The sequence below is a fragment of the Parasteatoda tepidariorum genome, chromosome 8 (genome assembly GCF_982258835.1).
Source record: "Parasteatoda tepidariorum strain Cologne lab strain chromosome 8, Ptep-v5.0, whole genome shotgun sequence".
In the NCBI taxonomy this organism is placed as follows: domain Eukaryota; kingdom Metazoa; phylum Arthropoda; class Arachnida; order Araneae; family Theridiidae; genus Parasteatoda; species Parasteatoda tepidariorum.
The window spans coordinates 101,089,872-101,108,966 of NC_141762.1; the positions used below are offsets into that span (position 1 = coordinate 101,089,872).

A 19,095-nucleotide genomic window follows, 5' to 3' on the forward strand; every position below is an offset into this window, starting at 1 on the left:
GTTATGAATACACCAAAGAAACAATTCAAGGATATTACGTAAATAAAAAAAAGAAAGATTCTTTTTTGAAAATTGAGTTAAGGAGGTTGTTTTCAGTATTGCCCGAAGCGTGACAATGTCATAAAACGGCACTGATAACACAATAAGTATTTTTTTAATGAAATAAATGATTAAAAGAAAAATACTATTGTACCAAGGTTTTTTTTAAAAAAAACCTACCTTCCACTTTCTTTTTTTCTTTCAGCTTCTTTCTTTTTTTTAAAATTAGTATCTGCAAAAAAAAAAAAAAATTATATGTTACAGAGATAATTTCTTAAAATTGAATCATTAATCAATTAATTCAAAAAATACATGTAGTATTTTTAATATTTACTTTTGATATACAGTATACGATATTGCAAACCTAGAAACATGAAGCTCTGGATTATATAGAATTTGAATTTATCTAATTTATTTTTGAAATACAGTATAAGACATTGTAAACCTAGAAACATGAGGCTTTGGATTATAAAGAACTTGAATTTATCTATATTATTTTTGAAATGCAGTACAAGATATCGCAAACCTAAAAACAACAGGGTTTCCACAGAAAAAATGAACAAAATAGTTGATTTTAGTAGTCTAAAGCATGAAAATAGTTGCCGAAAACTATGAAAAAAGTTGCCTAAATAAGAACAAAAATTTCATCAATAATATAACTAAAATTTTATTAAATTACTAAATTGTTATAATTGCATGATCCATTTGGTGAAGTGGGTGGGTGGCAAATATGACAATATTTATATAAACGTTAGTGTTCCAGCACTAAATTTTTGTATAAAAAAAAAGTATATTTTCAGAAAATAAAATACTTTTAATTACTAGAATTCATTCAAGAAAAAAACTTTTTCATTAAAAAAAAAAAAAAAAAAAACTTTTCCTAAATTTTATTACCCATTATCTACAATTGATTTAGCATATACAGTCAATTCGCTATAACTCGAAGTACGATAACTCGAATATTACTATAACTCGATTTTTTTATGAGGTCCCGACCCTTTTATCTTCAATTTCATGCTAATTATTTTCGATTACTCGAATTTTACTCCCTTTAACTCAATTTTTTTTTGGATCTTTTAAAGCAAGAAAAAAAACCTAGGAGCTGATATCTTGCCTCTTCTTTTGCAACACACACACAATGTCTTTCGCACTCTTCATGGAGAAGCTAAAGCTGTCCCTCTTGAAGTATGTGAACAGTGGTTAAATGAGACGTTACCAAATTTACTTCAAGGATACAGTTAAAATGATGTTTTAAATATTGATGAAATGGGTTCATTTTTTAAATGTCTTCCAAATAAGACTATGATGTTTAAGGATGAAAACTGCTCAGGGGGTAAAATGAGCAAGGAACGTTTGACTGTCCTAGTTGGAGGAAATGCGCCTGGGACTAGGAAATTGCCCTTACTTGTTATCGGAAAATACCGAAATCCCCTATGTTTCAAGAATGTAAAAACGTATCCTTTAGATTACAAGTCTAACAAAAAGTTTTGGATTACATCAGTTTTATTTGAAGACTATGTAAGAAAATTGGATCTGAAATTCTTCGCTAAAAAGAGAAAAGTGATACTCTTTATGGATAATTGCACAGCGCATAGTGATCTACCTAATTTGAAAGCAGTAAACTTGCAGTTTCTTCTCCCACCAAACACAACAGCAAAGTTGCAGCCGATGGACCAGGGTATCATAAAGTGCTTCAAACAGTCATCTCGTAAATGCCTTGTCAGAAAAATGATCTTAAATATTGTAAGCATTTAGAAAGTTCGTAATTAATAAGCATTAATTAAATAATCCGACAATATTTTGAAAGTCCGAAACCGAAACTAACGGTAAGTCGAACTTCCGATATGTCAAAGTTTTTCGTCAGTCTGATCAGATTCGAGTTATCGCGAATTCACTGTGTATATATATATATATATGCATACATACATATATTGTGAAAAGTGATTACTCAAACTTAAAATTCACGCTTCGTAATATCGTATTAAAAATATATTTTTTTTTAAAAACATGCAGAATTTGGTAGCATTAACTATTAAAAAGGATATCGAGAAACAGAATAGATTCACAAATTGAGTGCATTAAAAAGTGATGACTTAAATTTGCAATTCAAAATATTTTTTCTTATTTTTTGAGAAAAAAAATACTCATTGTGTCAGGGCTGTAGGTTGTCAAACCAATTTACGCTAAAAAACATAGCTAAGAGTACAGAAAAGTCTCCCAGTAGTTTCCTTTTCTTAAAAATAGTTGCTTTCTTTTTAGCCTTTTCAGGCAAAGAAAGTTGCCATAGTTGACTCAGGCCAAAAATAGTCACATTTTAGTCACCTGTGGCAACCCTGGGCTTTGGACTATATAGAGTTTGAATTTATCTAATTTATTATTAAAATGCAGAATAAGATATTGTAAACCTAGAAACATGAGACTCTGGATTATATAGAATTTGTTGCATAGCCTTCACATATCATTCCATTCAACTACTAAACATGGCAATATATATCTGGAGCAGCTCAATATTAATGTTTTAAAATAATTTTTAAATAAGAATACTTTAAATTAAATTGTAAAGTTAATGCAGAGAATTGTTGCTTTTAGAATTTTATTATCTTCTACTGAATTTTCATTAATAATCACAAGATGAAATACACATTAAATAAAATAATTTACAAACCATTTTCATTGGATTCAAATTCTTTTTTCGCTCTAGCGGGTATTAAGTGAAGGAGTCGACCCTGAAAATTTTAATAGACATATCAGATAATGAAACAAAATACAATAAATTAGGAATTCAAAACCAGTTTTCGATAGTGAGCAACTATATAATAATATGTTGTGGGCTAAATTAAACAACAAAGCTGTATTTGTAAAAATATATAGGTTTTATTGAAAAGAAAGTAATATAAAAAAAAATTAAAATCAATTCCTACTTTTAACAAATAAAAATTTTATTTTAGTTACCGTATATTCTGGCGTATAACGTGCACTTTTAACACAAAAAATAACATTGGAATTTACGGGTGTGTGGTATACGCCGAATATAAAAAATTATAGATTAAAAAAATTTAAATATAGAAAAATACTTTTATTTTAAAGAAATAACATACCTTTACCTATATACTTTATTGATTTTCGTTATTACATAAATAGTTCATTATATTCGTCTTCCGTTATTTCTTCAGGCGCGTCATCACAATCTGTTTTGTCTTCATCATCTGTGTTACCCTCATCCATAAATGGCTAAACTAATGGTGTCAATCCGCCCGGAATAACTGCCATATCGGTGTTACATTCTTTCAACAATTTTTTTGTATTATCTGTACCTAAACATGTCCCACACTTAAAGGCTTTCTGGTTTTCTATAGATACTAGACGAGATACTGCACATGTACAATCCAAATTTTCGTGCGCGTTATACGAAGAGTATATCTTAAGATTTAAAAAAAGTTATTAGAAATTACGGGTGCGCGTTATACGCCGGGGCACGTTATACACCGGGGCGCGTTATGCGCTGGAATATACGGTACTTTTTATTAAATAATTTAAAAAATTTTCTCCCATATAAAACTAAAATTAATGAATTAAATTTAATTAATGAATTAATATTTGGAAAAAAAATGCTATCACTGAATGTTTTTTATTGAATTTATCTGACACAGAGAATATAAAATAATTAAATATTCAAATGTGTGGAATAAACTTTTTTTTTGCTCAAATAGAGCTAAAAGTTAGAAATTATAACTAATGTTATCGCTAATAAAATTTAAAACAGTGACTAATGCTTAAACAATTAGAAAAATCCATTTGGTTATTCGCTCATCCCTATTTAATGAATGAATTAATATTTGAAAAAACTGTATTAACATCATCCACTAAAAGTAAAAATGTATTTGAATTTGAGCGGATGAATAAAAAAGTATTTTATTAACGATTGAATTTTTGAACAAGATATAAGGAGAGTGTGAGCTAATAGTAGGAATTGAAAAATATTGACTAATATATTTATAATTTGGGAATGCATAATTAAAACATATAGTGTAAACAAATACAATAAAAAGATTAAGCAGCAAATTATGACAAATGTAAGAAAATAACTAGAAAATTAAACATTACATTACATCAAGAACTGGTATGTCTAACTATTATTCAGAAAATAAATCCTAAACAGAGTGACCGTAGTGACTTAAATTTTATTGGTTTCAAAGCTAACCAAACTTTTTCATTCCAATTTATTTGTACAAATTTATAAGAAACTGCATTACCATAAACAAAACAAAAATTATTACAATTGATGCTCGCAGGAACAATGAACTTGACCAGTAACAGAATTGTTACTTTTCATTTTAATAAATATTTAAGAAGATAGCTATTTTTAGTTTAGCTACACATAAAAAGTACTAAATACAGAGTATCTGCTACATTTTAGATTTTCAAATTCATGACTTTTTATTACTTTCCATGACTTAACGAAGTTATTATTTTCTGTAACAAAAACAAAATAATAAATTTAAAAAATCATTATAATAACATTAATTGAAATTATAACCAAAACTGCTATACTCTGCACCTTCATAGTTATAGATTTTGAACTTAAAAAACAGAGTAAAAGAGTTGAAGCAATAAAATAGCTGGAAAAAAAATACAAAAGCAAATAACTAAATACTGTCTGATATATGTACTTATTTAAAGTTGTTTTATTCCTTCTTTAAATTAAGTGTAATATAAAAAGCCTAAGCTAGAATTTCAAATTGATAAAATAAAAAAATTCTGAAATCACAGGAGTGTAAAAGATAATTCGCTTTAGAAATGATGTTTTTTCTTTCATTTTTTGAAAGAATACCATAATTTTTAAAGAACAGGATAAAAACATTTAAAATTTTAAATTTTACTGTGAAATTGGGCGGGAGGGTTATTTCCATTTGAAACACTAGATTTTTAGGCGACCTAAACCCATGACTTTACATGAATTTTTTTAAAAAAATAGTTATAATCATGACTAATTTCGTTCAATACCGAAATCCATGACTTTCTAGGTGCACAGATTCTCTGTTCAAAGCTAACCAAACTTTTTTATTCCAATTTACTTGTACAAATAACTTGCATTTCCATAAACAAAACAAAAATGATTACAATTGATGCTCGAAGGAACAATGAACTTGACACCAATAACAAAATTGTTACTTTTCATTTTAATAAATATTTAAGAAGACCGCTATTTTTACTTTAGCTGCATGTAAAAACAAAAATATTACTAAATATTCTTTCTACTGTATAAATTACCTGAAATATTGTACCATCCAACTCTGAGAAGGCCTTCACTGCATGTTCGGCAAACATAAATGTCACAAAAGCAAAACCTTTAGACTTTCTTGTATTGAAATCAATTGGTACATGAAGCTCAGCAATTGGACCTATAATCAGTAATGATTCAGAATACATTGGCTATTTATAGTGCAGAACATAAATTTTAAAGGATAAATCAATATCCAGCTTACCATATTTTACAAAAAGCTGTTCGATATCTGCTTCTGTTACAGTATAGCAGAGATTTCGAATATAAATTCTTCCTGTCTAAAATAGAATTTTACAAAATGGACAAAAAAACAAAAGAAAAAAAGATATGAACAGTGAGTAACACATGTAATAAAAATTTTAAGTTTGATGGTAAGTCTATAAATTTCACAGCCAGTTTGGGAGTTTCTATTTGCATACCTGCCAGCATTGGAGAAATAAAATAACGGAGATTTCACCAGCAATATTTTTGGGCTACGAGTAAAGTTTTGATACATGTAAGTCAAAATTGGATGTAATATAAGCACTTACACTTAGCGAAGTAAAAAAATTTGTATGTAAAACTTAATCTTGAGAAGAATTTTTTGAACCATTATTTATAATTACTTAAACTATATTTAATTTCTTTTATAACCGTCGTTGAACAGAGGACTCAATTTTGGGTTTACGACTACTAAGATTCTACTCTGTAGCCTTGTAACTTTGAAGACAAGGGAACTCCTGAATCAAGGAATCCAGAAGACAAGGAAACTCCTGATTCAAGTATTGGGAGAAATTTGCCTTCATGCAGGATTTTTTGATGCAACTAACCAGCTTTTTGAGCGAAAAAGCCTGGATAAACAATTTTTTCTTCTTTCCAAAATGAAATTTTTCTAACTTTCATGATAATGCAAAAATCGATGAAAATTGTCTTACTTCTAATACTATCCAAAGAAATACTATCTAATTCCAATACTATCCAAGAAAACCAAATTGCTGATGCTTTAGGGAAAAAAGTAATAGTAATATCAAAAAGTTCAATAACTGATGCATCACTGAGAACTTTGAAAAATTCCCAGTCAACATCTTTTTTTTTTTTTGATTACTTGTTTTGAAGGGATTTAGGAATAAATGTGAAAATCAAACAAAAATCAAATTTCAGCTTGAAATACAATGCATATATTGTTTGTCTGTTTGTTATTTTCAATAAAATTTTGTTTATTTTAAGCTCATTTTAATTTTTTAGTATATAGTTTTAGTGTTTTCATGAAGTAAATCTCATTTTAATGTCAATATTGCATTAGCTATGCTTAATTCCATATTGATTTAAAATAAAATGGATTAATTTATGATATAAATAAAAAAAATATCTAAATTTTTTAAAAATAATTTAAAGAAATTGTAATGTAACTTTAAATGAGCTAAGCATTTAAATGAAAACAATTCTACATAATTAATCATAAATTACATGGCTCAAGACATCATGTCAGCAACGCATATTTTTACTCTCAGCAAAAATTTATTTTAATTTTCATAAATTGGAATGACAGCAGACATCACTCAATTACATTATTACTACAGGGTTGGAGTTTTGGACAGGACATATGGGCTTTACTCTCCAAAACCTTGAACATTGGTAAAAGGCTAAAAATTCTATTTGTGTAACCATTGTACACATAATAATTACATTTATTAATAAATATTTTATACTTTTTAAACACTTTGCTTTAACTTATTAAAGGAAAATAATGTAACATAATAAGAAAACATTTATAACTTTTGAAGCTCTACAATTCATTGAACAACAAAAATGAATACATTATCTTTTAAATATGCTTTTAATACTGATAAATTATGTTTTTGCATAAGGATATATAATGCAATATTAAAAATAATAATAAACTTTTTAAATAAAGCAAGAACTTCTCTTCATTTTGCTTTTAGCTCAAAAATTAAGCTTTTATTTTTCCCAATATTTTTCTTAAAATTGTGACATAATTTGAATAAAAAAGTTTTAGACAGTTTAAGACAGTTTTGGATAGGACGGCTTAAAACGCGCATTATTAAATTCTGTACTAAATCTTGCAAACTCTAATATCAAAACTAACTAAATGTTGCATGCAACAAAACTTAAAGGAAGTATAAGTTTGAATTAGAAATTTTAAAGGCTGCACATATTACTGATAAAGCGAAATTCTCAATGAGTTGTATTTATAGATCTTTACAAATTGTTAATTTAAAAATAAATATCTTTCCCACTATTAATACATAATTTTTTGTCAGGTAAGGACAAAACAGAATGTAAAAAGCAAATTAATAATAATAATCATAAAATAATAACTTTCTGAATAGCACCGTTTTATGAAATCTACAGCCATCTAAAAGCATTTACCTCTGCAAGAAGTTCTTCATTTAGTTCTTTATCAGGGTACTGTAAAAAAAGTAAAATAAAATTACTTGTAAATATTATACAGTGTTTTTTCCCCAACTCTTTGGATTTTGAAATATCACATTTAGCTCTAGAGATAATTAACTCTTTGATATACGAAGACGTCTGAGAGACGGAATTTGCTTCATATGTCAAAACAATAATTAACGCGTCTCAGACATCTTCAACACAGATATGCCAACTTGTTCCGGATAGCAAATAAATACTTTAAAGTGGTAGTTTATCAATTGTGATTCTTAGTTTAATAAATTCAATTTAGTAGATTTTTATTCACCACTATTTCTAAATAATTCATAGGCTTATATAATTTACCACTTTATAGTACTTACGTCATGCTATACCTTTTAAAAAGCAAGGAAAAATAGTCAAATATTTGCAAAATTTAGTTTGTAGTTATTTACCATTTTTAAAATTATTTTGGAGTGTCCGGAGCAGTTGGCATCTCTGTCAACATTCTGTTGCGAGTTGTTGTTTACAGTACAATCAAAGATAATTTCTATATCAAGAAATTAATAATTCCGGACAGTTTAGAGTTTTAATGATATGTCAAGGGGTTAATTAGTTAATTGTAATAATTAATTAAAATAGAATAGTTGTTAGATAATTAATTAGCAGGGTTGCCATTCAAATCCAGAAAAAAAAATTCCATGTGCTTTCCCTGTACATATTATAAACAATATATTAAGAGGAAAAACACAATCACTGTGTTCCTGCATGAGCTGTATTGTGCTAACTGTTCTAGTTATAAAATTGCTGAAAAAACTTAAGGAAAAAAAGAACATATTTAAAACAAATACTGCTATAGTAAATAAAATAGTTAAGTATAGCTGAAATATCCTTAAATATCCCATCGATTGCACTTGGAGTAGTTACCATTTTTTAAAAGACAAAAATAAGAAAAAAAATTCCTTGTATTTTCCCAGTTTGCAAGGAAAAACTCAAAATTCCCTGCATTTTCCATGTTATTTTAGATACTTTTAATTCCCTGACTTTTCCAGATTTTCCCTGTGGAGTAGCGATCCTGAGTATGTTATTCCATACTAAATACCACCATTAAAGTTTCAAATTATGTTATTTAAAAATTGTAATTATTCATGAAAAAAGCAACAGGTGAACATACTCAGAACAAATAATGCTATGGTAAATGAACTAGTTTAAAATAGCTGAAATACCATTGTTAAATAACTCATAGATTGCACTTTGCTTGGTTACCATTTATTAAAAGACAAAAATAAGAAACGAAATTTTCAGTTTCTAAAGAAAAATTCAAAATTCTGTCTTCTTTTGGGTGATATTTAAATTCCATCTATTTTCCAGGTTTTCCCTGTGGAGTGGCAACCCTGATTAATCATGAGAATAGAATTCTATAACATTTTTTTATATTAAAAGAATATAAAAAAAACAATACACTAAAAAAAAATGAATTATAAGACTTTTTTGTATGAAAGAGTAAATTCTCTCACCTTTTCACTTTGCTTGGGTTTTCCATCAGACTCACATTTTTGAATGTATTTCAACACCTGTACACAGCGACCATCTAATAAAAGTATTAAAGCATCAGTTTACATGCTAACTTTAAGAGGATGCTGTACCACAGAAGAAATTTTTCGTCACAAATTCACTTTCTCCTTTATTGCTAATTTAAAATTTAAAATGTAGAAAAAGTGAGTTCAGACATACCTAGAGTAAGCCATGGAAGTTTCAAATACTGAATGAAAATTTTTTAAATACAGTAGAGCGCCGATTATCCGAACTACATCCAAATTCTTTTTTTCTTTCCTTTCCCCCCTTTTTTTTAAAGTTTAGAATATTTTTCAACTTATCGGCAATTTTTCTACATTTAGAAGAATAAATAATATCCATTACATTTGAAGACCATATTTAATTTACAACCTTTTTTAGCAGTTTTCTTATATTAGCCATTTATACATGTATTGTTATACAGTTAAACCTACATAACCCTTTAGCCCTCCTCAACTAAAAATTATCTTCCAAGAATACGAGCTTCATTTCGACAGTCTACAAACGTTGGGATGCAGAAGGAGTTTATGAATAGATAAGTGATGAAGTTCTACAATTGGGGAATGGGTAATTGTCACTTATGGTTAATGATTAGTGATTACAGTGCTTGGAATCTTAAATCTTGGAATAAAATTCTTAACAGAAAAACAAATGAAACTGAAGTTTCTGAACCAGTAGATCTTCCGAATGAAAAGATGGCAGGTTATAAAGCAGAAGAAATAGATGACTGATGTCGAGACACTGAAAACGATCCAGGATTTCAAATTTTAAATGATGATGAAACTGTTGCTGAAATTTTGAAAGAAAATCGAAAATCCGCAGACGAAGAGGAAGAAGTAGGTGATCAAGTTCAAGATAGTGGACCTTCTCATATAGAAGCATGCAATTCATTAGATATTGCAATGAATTGGCTAGAACGTCAAAATAATGTTGATCCCGTTCAGTTGATTTATTTAAAAAGAATAATAAGGGATATGGCTGCTCAAAAAAGAGCTTCTTTGAAACAAAACAAAAAGTCTTTGCTGGATTTCTTTTGTAATGGAAAATAAAGGAAAATGTAGTGAAATCAGTAATTGACAAAAAAAATTATAAGCTGATATATGACAAAAATAATTCAAAATGAAAAAAAAGTTTTAAAAAAATAAATAAATAAAAAATATTTAAAAATTGAAAAGAAAAAAAAAACTTTTAAACACGCCAGAGCTATTTTAAATAGTATTGTCTGCTCTAAGAAGAGAAAAATTGTGAAGGAAAGTTAGTGCATAAATAGTATTCATTTAAACTAAATTTTAAGCAACTTTCCAATTATTCGAACAAAGTTTGGTCCCGAGCAGTTCGGATAATTGGCGCTCTACTGTATACGAATGAAAATAAATGATGAGATGATAACTTAGGATGACGCAACGGAGAAGTTCTCTTCTCCGTTTGCATTTTAATATTTCGAAGTATTTTTTCAGCAAACTTCATGACTTACTCTATGTTTGTCTGAACTTACTTTATGTTTCTTTTAACTTTTAAATTAGTAAAGAAGGAGAAAGAGAATTTGCTACGAAAATTTTCTTCTGCAGTAGGGTGTTCTCTTAAAAGTAATCAGGCTAAACAATTTGTACAAAAATAATACATTTATAATAAAATTTAGACACGTAAGCGGAAAAAGAAATAGCTCAGATGTAAAACCAACATTTGCTATACATAAGGTGTCAGATAATCAACTCTCTAATAAGATAACTCAAATTAGTTTATTCATTCTCACTAGTTCCAGTTTCTCCACAATAAAATTTCCTGCAAGAGTCTTATTTGCTATGAGTCGTGGTGAGAAAAACTACATTTCTTGGTAGTTAACTACAATTATGAACTACATTTCTTGGTAGTTAACTACGGTTCAACTACATAGCTTTGTAAATTTGAACTCAGTCCAGAAGACAAAGGAACTCCTGGATGAAGTATTTGGACTGAGTTATTGTAATGAATGATGAATAAAATCCCAATCGTTCAATTTGAAGAATGCTATTTCTATTTTCATCCTTTGTTAGAAGTAGCAGATGGACAAATAAATAAAATAGTTTAATAAAGTAGTTATAACTTTAAAGCTTATTTTAATTGGTTTGGTTTATAATAGAATTGTTTGCATACATGAGTAGATAACATGTAGTAATACTTTACTTTATAACCGTCATTGAGCAGCCGACCCAATTTTGGGTTTACGACTACTAATGTTCAACTCCGTAGCTTTGAACCAATCCAGAAGACAAGAAAACTTCTGATTCAGTACCCCCACAGGTATAATTTGTTATGGGAACATGGAGGACTTTGTGACTGGACAGATTTAACGTGCATCAGTCACACTACACAATTGCTTACAAACACTTATATTCATCCTTTTCTGAACGACAAAAATATATGTTAGACATTAAAACAATTGGAATATATATACAAAATTAAGTTGAGTAGAAACAAAACTATGATGCATTACAAAAATTATAACTTAGTTTTGTTTATACCTAACAATGATGTATCATAATATCATTGAAATTATATAATTAGAAGGCTTACCTAAAAACCCTTTATTTTTAATCAGGGCTTGCTTCATATCTTTTTCTGTTTTAAAGCCTACAAATGCAAAACCTAAAATAAACAAGAAAAAACATTTATAGTATTTAAAATAAACAATAAGATTTCTATAATAAGTATTTAAATTTTGAAACCTTTTCTTTTCGGTGGAAGGCGAAGACTAGCTATTTTGAGAGAATTGAAGAATTTTTTGATTTGTGCCTAAAAAGATATATTAACATTGTTAAACAAAGAAATAAATAAAAAAAATGAGATTAATTTTTTATTTTGAGTATTGACATATACCTTTTTGCATTGATAAGGTAAGTTGGTAAGCTTTACTGTAAACAACTCCTTATATTTTTTCTGCAAAATAATAATATGGAAATTAAAAATTATAAAGCAATATCAATAAACAAGGCAAGAGCTCTTAACAAAAATCTATAGAGAATATTAGTTTCATTAGGACTAATTCTTTAAAAATAATATTGGTACATAGAGGAATAAGAGTGCATTTATAAAAAGAAAAATATACAATTATATACTATACTATACTATAATATAATATATAATAAACAATAATACACTAAATAATAATATACTTTAGGGGTGCACAGTCTGCGGCCCGTGGGCAGTATCATATGCTGGGAAATAATTTGTACATCATTAAATTTTAACAGTAAAAAAATTTAATCAAGATAAGCTTCATAAAGTAATGTAACTTTTAATTAATTGTTAACATATAAATGTATTTATTGTAAATAGCAAATTGTCATGTTAAAAAAGTATTGGTCATAAAGAGTTGTAAATAAGTATCTTAATAGTTTTTCTTCTTTTTATTATTAAGGAAAATAGTTCCTTCAAAATTAATGTTTTCTTTCCTTCTTTTTTCTTCCCTATCTCAACCCCTGCCTCTTATAATTAATTTAAAATTAAAATGCTTTTAAGTTAAAGAATATTCCCCACTAAATGTTGAATTATATTTTCAGCTGAAGGGGTTTTGTTTTAATTTTAATCAATTTTAACACTATAAACTGTCTTCAAATCAAAGTATTGAACTTGCATTTATTTTAATAACTGGAATATTTATTTTTTAAATTTAATTCTATGAACAAATATTTTAATGTTAAAATTCATGTTTAGATGGACTTTTGTATTATTTAATATGATAAAAAAAACATGAATTTTCCCATAGTTTTTCAGTCATTTAAATTTATTGAATTTTTTTTCTGATAAATTGATTCTTATTTTCTGATTCTGTTTTTCTCCCCAAGTAATTGGTTTTGAAGTTTCTAATTTTAAATATTCAAAAGTATTCAATTTTATGCAAACATATTACAAGGTTAACTGTAACTGAAGAAAGAATTTAGTGCCTAGAACAATGATGTTTATATAACAATTACTATATACAATGGCTGTCAACATGTCTGTCTAAATACTTTGGCACATGGCCCTTCATTGGTCAATCTGCTGTGCATGTCGCCCTACACTCAAAAAAGTTGCACACCCCTAATAAACTTTAAAGGAATTCAGGAGCCAAAATTTTTTTGACATTTCAGCTCTATCCCCTGGTAATAGACTCAAGTAACTTTCTATATATTTATGCTTGCTTTTAAGTTTGATTTTAATTCGAAATTTTTATAATAAAAAGGAACATTAAACATTATTAAAGAAATCTAGCATTTTAATTGTAAGGATGAAAACATAATAGAATTGGATAATAGAATGATTAGTACGTCTTTTAAAAATTAATAATGCATAAACCAATTTTCAAAAAAAAAATAAATAAATAAATATATCAGTCAGACACTAAGTATTTTCAGAATCATCTAGAAATTAAAAGAACACAAATCTTTTCTTTATTTATTTTAAGCCAAAAAACTTGAAAAATTGAAAAGAAAAAGATTAATATTAAAAAATTAAGAGAGCTGTACAACTTGGGAAAATGTATAACTTTGGTTCCAGTTTTAGGGAAAACATAATTGAATGCTCCAGATTCTTGTTTATTATAAAAAATGACAAGTTAAAAGTGTGCTAGCTACATGAATAGCTAATTCAGTCTAATTTTTTTGACTTCTGAGCCCAAACGCTTTCATTTTAAAGCAATGAATTCTTCTAGCATACTTGGAGAAATTTTTCTGTATTATTCATATTCTGTATTACAAGTATTCTACTGTATTATAAGCAAAATTGAAGAAAGTTTTTATTAATTCAGAGGTAATTGTGAGCCCAACTCAAACATCCTGAAAATTTCTTGAGTAAAATCATTAATGATGCATTTTAAAAATATTAATGTCTTTATAAATTTAAATCATTGATATTTTCACAACATGAAATTCTTAATAAATTATATGCAGTATAATTTAAATGAATATATAAGTTTACTTTTATTTCCATTCACATTTATTATTCTACCAGAAAATATATTTACAAATGTAAGAGATGCCAAGTATAAATTTTAGTTCTAATATATTTAAATAAAATATACAAGAATATTTATACATAAATGTGATCAATGATTTCTTGAAATTTCTGGACCTCGGATAACCGAAAACTTCTGGATCGTGGTTAGTGAAAAATCCAGAATCATGGTCATCAATGACCTAAAAAACTATTACACACTTCATTCTAATACTCTGTAGTATACTCTAAATGTAGTCAAATACTCTATAATTTTTTTTTTCAATCAAAAAAGGTGTTCAAAACAAAGGAGATAAAATTTCATCTTATACTTGCTGTATTAATGTCAAATGCCCAAATTGATTGTAATGACATGCTCACTATAACGAAAATACTGTCTTCTTTTAGGAATAGTCGTATAACACAATTTTACTGTAAATTAAATAATTAACCTGTTTGTCTGTTGCTGATTTAAGAGAATCTTTTTGATCTTCTTTTCTTTCTTCCTAAAAATAAATAGATTAAATAAATTTTATTAGTCTGTGCAAAGTTTTGCTAAATGAATATACTGCTTGATTTCCATACTTTTATAAAATTGATTAATGCAATTAAAATTAAGTTAATTTAAACTGGAATATATTAATTTCTTCTTTTATTCCTTCAACTTAAAAAACTTTTTTTGAAAGAATGAATTAAAAGTTTTGTTGGGATCACAAGTTTTTTAAAAGGGTACTAAGCTGAAGTTAATAAACTGCATTAAATTCAAGCTAGAATAAATGAATAGTATAAAAATCAATAACTTAAGCTTTTCGACATTTTCAAAATCTAAAACTATTCTATATAAAAATTTATTCTACATTTCTTTCACTTAGCATGAAAATAATGAATTTGAAATATACTTTAAAATTAAGATTAACAAGGCTAAATGAAAATTATTTTTCACAAAATTATTTTGTATTTACAACTCATCATTTTAATAAGTAATATCAGGAATCCAAAACTCATTCAAACACCTTTTTTATTAAACTAAAAAAACATTCAGAATTAGAAAATTTTGTTAACTATTAATGTTTCAGTGGGTACCATTGAAATTTAACAATAATAAAAATACATTACATTTAACCCACATTTTTATTAAGCTACATTAATGCACATTTTATTATACACATCTTTGTTTTCAAATAGTTATTTATCATCTAAAATAGTTGGATTTAATTAAGAAAATTCAAACGAAGACGAGAACGTGATGGCTTTAGCAGCACAACGATTGTAAATGAATGGCAGATGGGGTTGGGTAAAAGATTCATTTGTCAATAACCATTTTAAGTTTTAAAAAAAACTTGAATGGTTTAAAAAATTTTCAACAGAAAGTGTTTACTCCAATTGAATTACTACTAATTTATGAATGTCTTTAGAACTCTTGACTATACCATGAAAATAAAATTCATGAAAAATATATGTCACAGTGTTAATAAATATTTATTGAAATGGTGCGTATGCGCACCTTTGGTCAAAAATGGGTTGACATAAAACCGAATTTTAATTCAAGGTAATTTAAAATTACAGTGCACTTCTTACAGTGCAAATTCAAACTGGTTAAAGCTTTTATAGATATGTGATAAAAAAAATAATAATAAATTAATGAAAAAATAACTTACAGAATTACTTTGTTGTTCCTCTTGACTTTGTTTTTTATCTGCATTTGAATGATCTAAAATGTAAATGAAAAAATAATAATAAAATGAATTATAAATAATAAATTATAGATTAAACCAAATTACAAATTTAAGGCAAAGAAGAGTTTATATAACATGACCTTAAGTTTCATTTTTTTTTCTTATTGAAAAGTATGGGGAACTTATTAAAACAATTAAGAAGTCTCTAAACTGTTATACTTCTTTCTAAAACTTTCGTCTTCTAAAAACATATTATTTTGTGATCAGGTTTGTATAAGATTGTATTTCAGTTACATTCAGTGTTGAGTTCGGTGACATACACAGCCAAATTTCTCTCCCAAAAAAAATATATAAGCCCAATTAAAGTAGTACTTTTTAAGCACTCAAAAAATATTTTTAAGCACTATATACATTAACAAAATGCAAAATTATTTTAAAGACATTAAATGAGCATGTTAAAATAACTAGTTTCTGACATAGAACTCCTTTTCAATTGCTAGAAAAACTTAGAGAAAAATAGGAACAGTTGAACATACTTAAATAATGTTACAGTAAATGAAATAGTTAGATATAGCTGAAATATCATCTCTAAATATTCCAAAGACTACCCTCTAAGTAGTCACCCTTTTTTAAAAGACAAAAAATAAGAAGCAAAATTCCCAGTTTCAAAATAAAAACTCAAAATAACCTGCATTTTCCCTGTTATATTAGGTGATTTTTTAAATTCCCAGTGCTTTCTGGGTTTTTCCTGTTCTCCCTGTGTCGTGGCAACCCTGTAAATTGTTATTTGGAATTGTCAATTGTTATTATTACTTTAAATATTCTGAGGACTTCCAGGTTAACAGATATATTAATTTTGAGCAAAGTTAAAGTGGTTGGAATTTTGATATATGAAAAAAAAAATTAAAAAGCTTTCCATAAAAATTTGGGAAACAAGATTAACTTGTATTGGCGTCAGATTCGAAAGCAATTAGAGCACTTAAGCTATTCCAAAAGTAGATGAAATTTTGATTGATAACAAGGCTGACGGTACAATAGCATTGATACCAAAGGTGAGATATAAATACTGCTTACAGAAGCGAGAAAGTAATTGAAACTTTTTATTAACATCCAGCACAAAGTTCCTGTTAAAATTTGTACTCAAAATTTGAGACTGGTAGAAATTTCAATGTGCAATAAGCTATTTTTGACAATAAATTTTGCAGGGTTGCCACTCTAATCAGTAAAAAAAATTAATTCCCTGTATATATTATACACAATATATTGAAATGAAACACAATTACTGCAATCTTGTGTGAGCTATATTAGGCTAACTATGCTAGTCTTAATTGCTGAAAAAACAGAGAGAAAAAAAGGAACAGCTGAACAGACTTCAATAATGCTATATTAAAAAAAAATAGTTTAGTACAGTTGGAATATCATCCTTAAATATCCTATAGATTACGCATTGAGACAAAATTTTTAAAAGACAAAAATAAGAAACAAAATTCTCTGTATTTTCCCAGTCTGTAAAGAAAAAAAAATCAAAATTCCCTGCATTTTCCAGGTTTTCCCTGTTTTGCTTGCAGTGATCAAGAAACTTGTATTGTCATCAGACAATTAGTACCAGTGGAAATTTAAGTGCTCTAGTTAATCAAAATGTAACAAAATGTACGTCCCGGCAGCTTGAAGGAAAGGGCAATTGCATGATACAAAGGACAACATAACAAAAAGTAAACAGTTAATAGCATCAACCATTTAAAAATTTATTAGTTTCTTATTAACTACTTATTAGATTGAAAAATTTTAGTATTGAAGTTTTTTGTAACAATGATAAAAAAAAATATTAAAATGTGATTATAGTTTGTATTTGTAACATCAGCCACATAAAAATTGCAACATCATTCAGAAGAGCTTTTTCTCTACTTGCCAATTTCTACATGTTATTTCATGTATTTGTTATTAAATTGAAGTTTTTTTAAACAAGTTTTTATTTATTGAAAAACCGTCATTGAACCGTCGACCCAATTTTTGGGATTAGGACTAAAAATGCTAAACTCCGTAGCCTTGTAATTTTCAGCCCAATCCAGAAGACAAGGGAACTCCTGGATCAAGAATTCGGGAAAATGTGCCTTTGTGGAGGACTTTTTGATGGAACTAACCTCATTTGTGTTACATGGAGAGGAAGACAACGAGAACCTCCCAAGTTTAGCCTGACAAGGGGACTCTAACCCATGATTCGCCTACCATTTTGGATATTTCACGTCAGCACTGTGGTCGGTGCAAGCTGGATGCGGAATTTGTATTGACCAGCCATCGCTGGGATTTGAACCCGGTTCACCCCATTGGAAGGTGAACGCTTTGACCCCCTTATATAAGAATATAAAAATCCCTAAAAGGAGAATTTCAAAATAAAGACATAATGTTTTACTCCGTGTCCTTTTATGTAACCTGTCACATTTTATATTCTAAATAATGATATAATTTTCTTCCCTTTTTCATACAAGCATAATGAAACTACGCTATAGAAAAACATCCCATATAATTTTACAAAATTATTAAATATTTATCAATGAAAAAAAGTTTAAAACGAAGAAAATTTATCAAAATGTTATTGCAGTCACAGTGGAATTATTTGAAAAAACACCCAACTCTGAACGAGGTGAACCCAGGTTTGAATCTCAGTGACAGCCGGTCCCAGCGCTTAAACCTATCATTAGTACTGGCGTAAAATATTCTCAGTGGTAAAAGGATCATAGGTCGGGCTAGATTCTCTGTTCCATGAACATTGCAAATGCATGAAAAAATAAAAGTCATTCATGAAAATTAGTTTATCCAGGAGTTCCTTTGTCTTCTGGGTTGAGTTCAGTATTGTGAGATGAACAGTGATAGTCATACACCCTAAATAAGGGTTGGCTGTTCAATGCTGATAAAGAAATAAACTCTGCTCATAACGGTCAGAAGGCAAATGAAATCTGCATAGTCATAAGACTTAAGAGTTTTTTTGAATATTTGTGCTCTCTAGCAAGTCGGAAAGGGATTGTTTTGGTAGCCTAATTTCTCTCATATACCAATGTGGAAATGCTTTTTATCTATGAATCTTTAGTTCTAGATTCAAAAAGTAACGAAGGTCCACTGTTTTGAATTCATTAAAATCATAAACCACAATGAATTGCTTTATTAAAACAATGATGAAATTTCAATTTACAGGAAGGTAAT

General features: G+C 27.7%; 1 protein-coding gene across 5 annotated transcripts in view; it reads right to left on the reverse strand.

Moving 5' to 3' along the window:
- LOC107438266 (putative RNA-binding protein 19) overlaps positions 1–19,095 on the reverse strand; it is a 91,024-nt gene that overhangs the window by 60,715 nt on the left and 11,214 nt on the right. For 3 of the 5 annotated variants that reach the window (XM_087169510.1, XM_087169509.1, XM_087169508.1), the window contains exons 7-17: positions 15,880–15,932; positions 14,674–14,727; positions 12,128–12,187; positions 11,977–12,043; positions 11,825–11,896; positions 9,214–9,287; positions 7,694–7,732; positions 5,526–5,601; positions 5,311–5,441; positions 2,705–2,765; positions 220–271 (exon numbers count right to left, since the gene is read on the reverse strand). In XM_087169510.1, the coding sequence (XP_087025636.1) occupies positions 220–271; positions 2,705–2,765; positions 5,311–5,441; positions 5,526–5,601; positions 7,694–7,732; positions 9,214–9,287; positions 11,825–11,896; positions 11,977–12,043; positions 12,128–12,187; positions 14,674–14,727; positions 15,880–15,932 (739 nt within the window). The remainder of the gene's footprint in view (positions 1–219; positions 272–2,704; positions 2,766–5,310; positions 5,442–5,525; positions 5,602–7,693; positions 7,733–9,213; positions 9,288–11,824; positions 11,897–11,976; positions 12,044–12,127; positions 12,188–14,673; positions 14,728–15,879; positions 15,933–19,095) is intronic. The other 2 variants (XM_087169512.1, XM_087169511.1) reach the window with 1 other exon arrangement.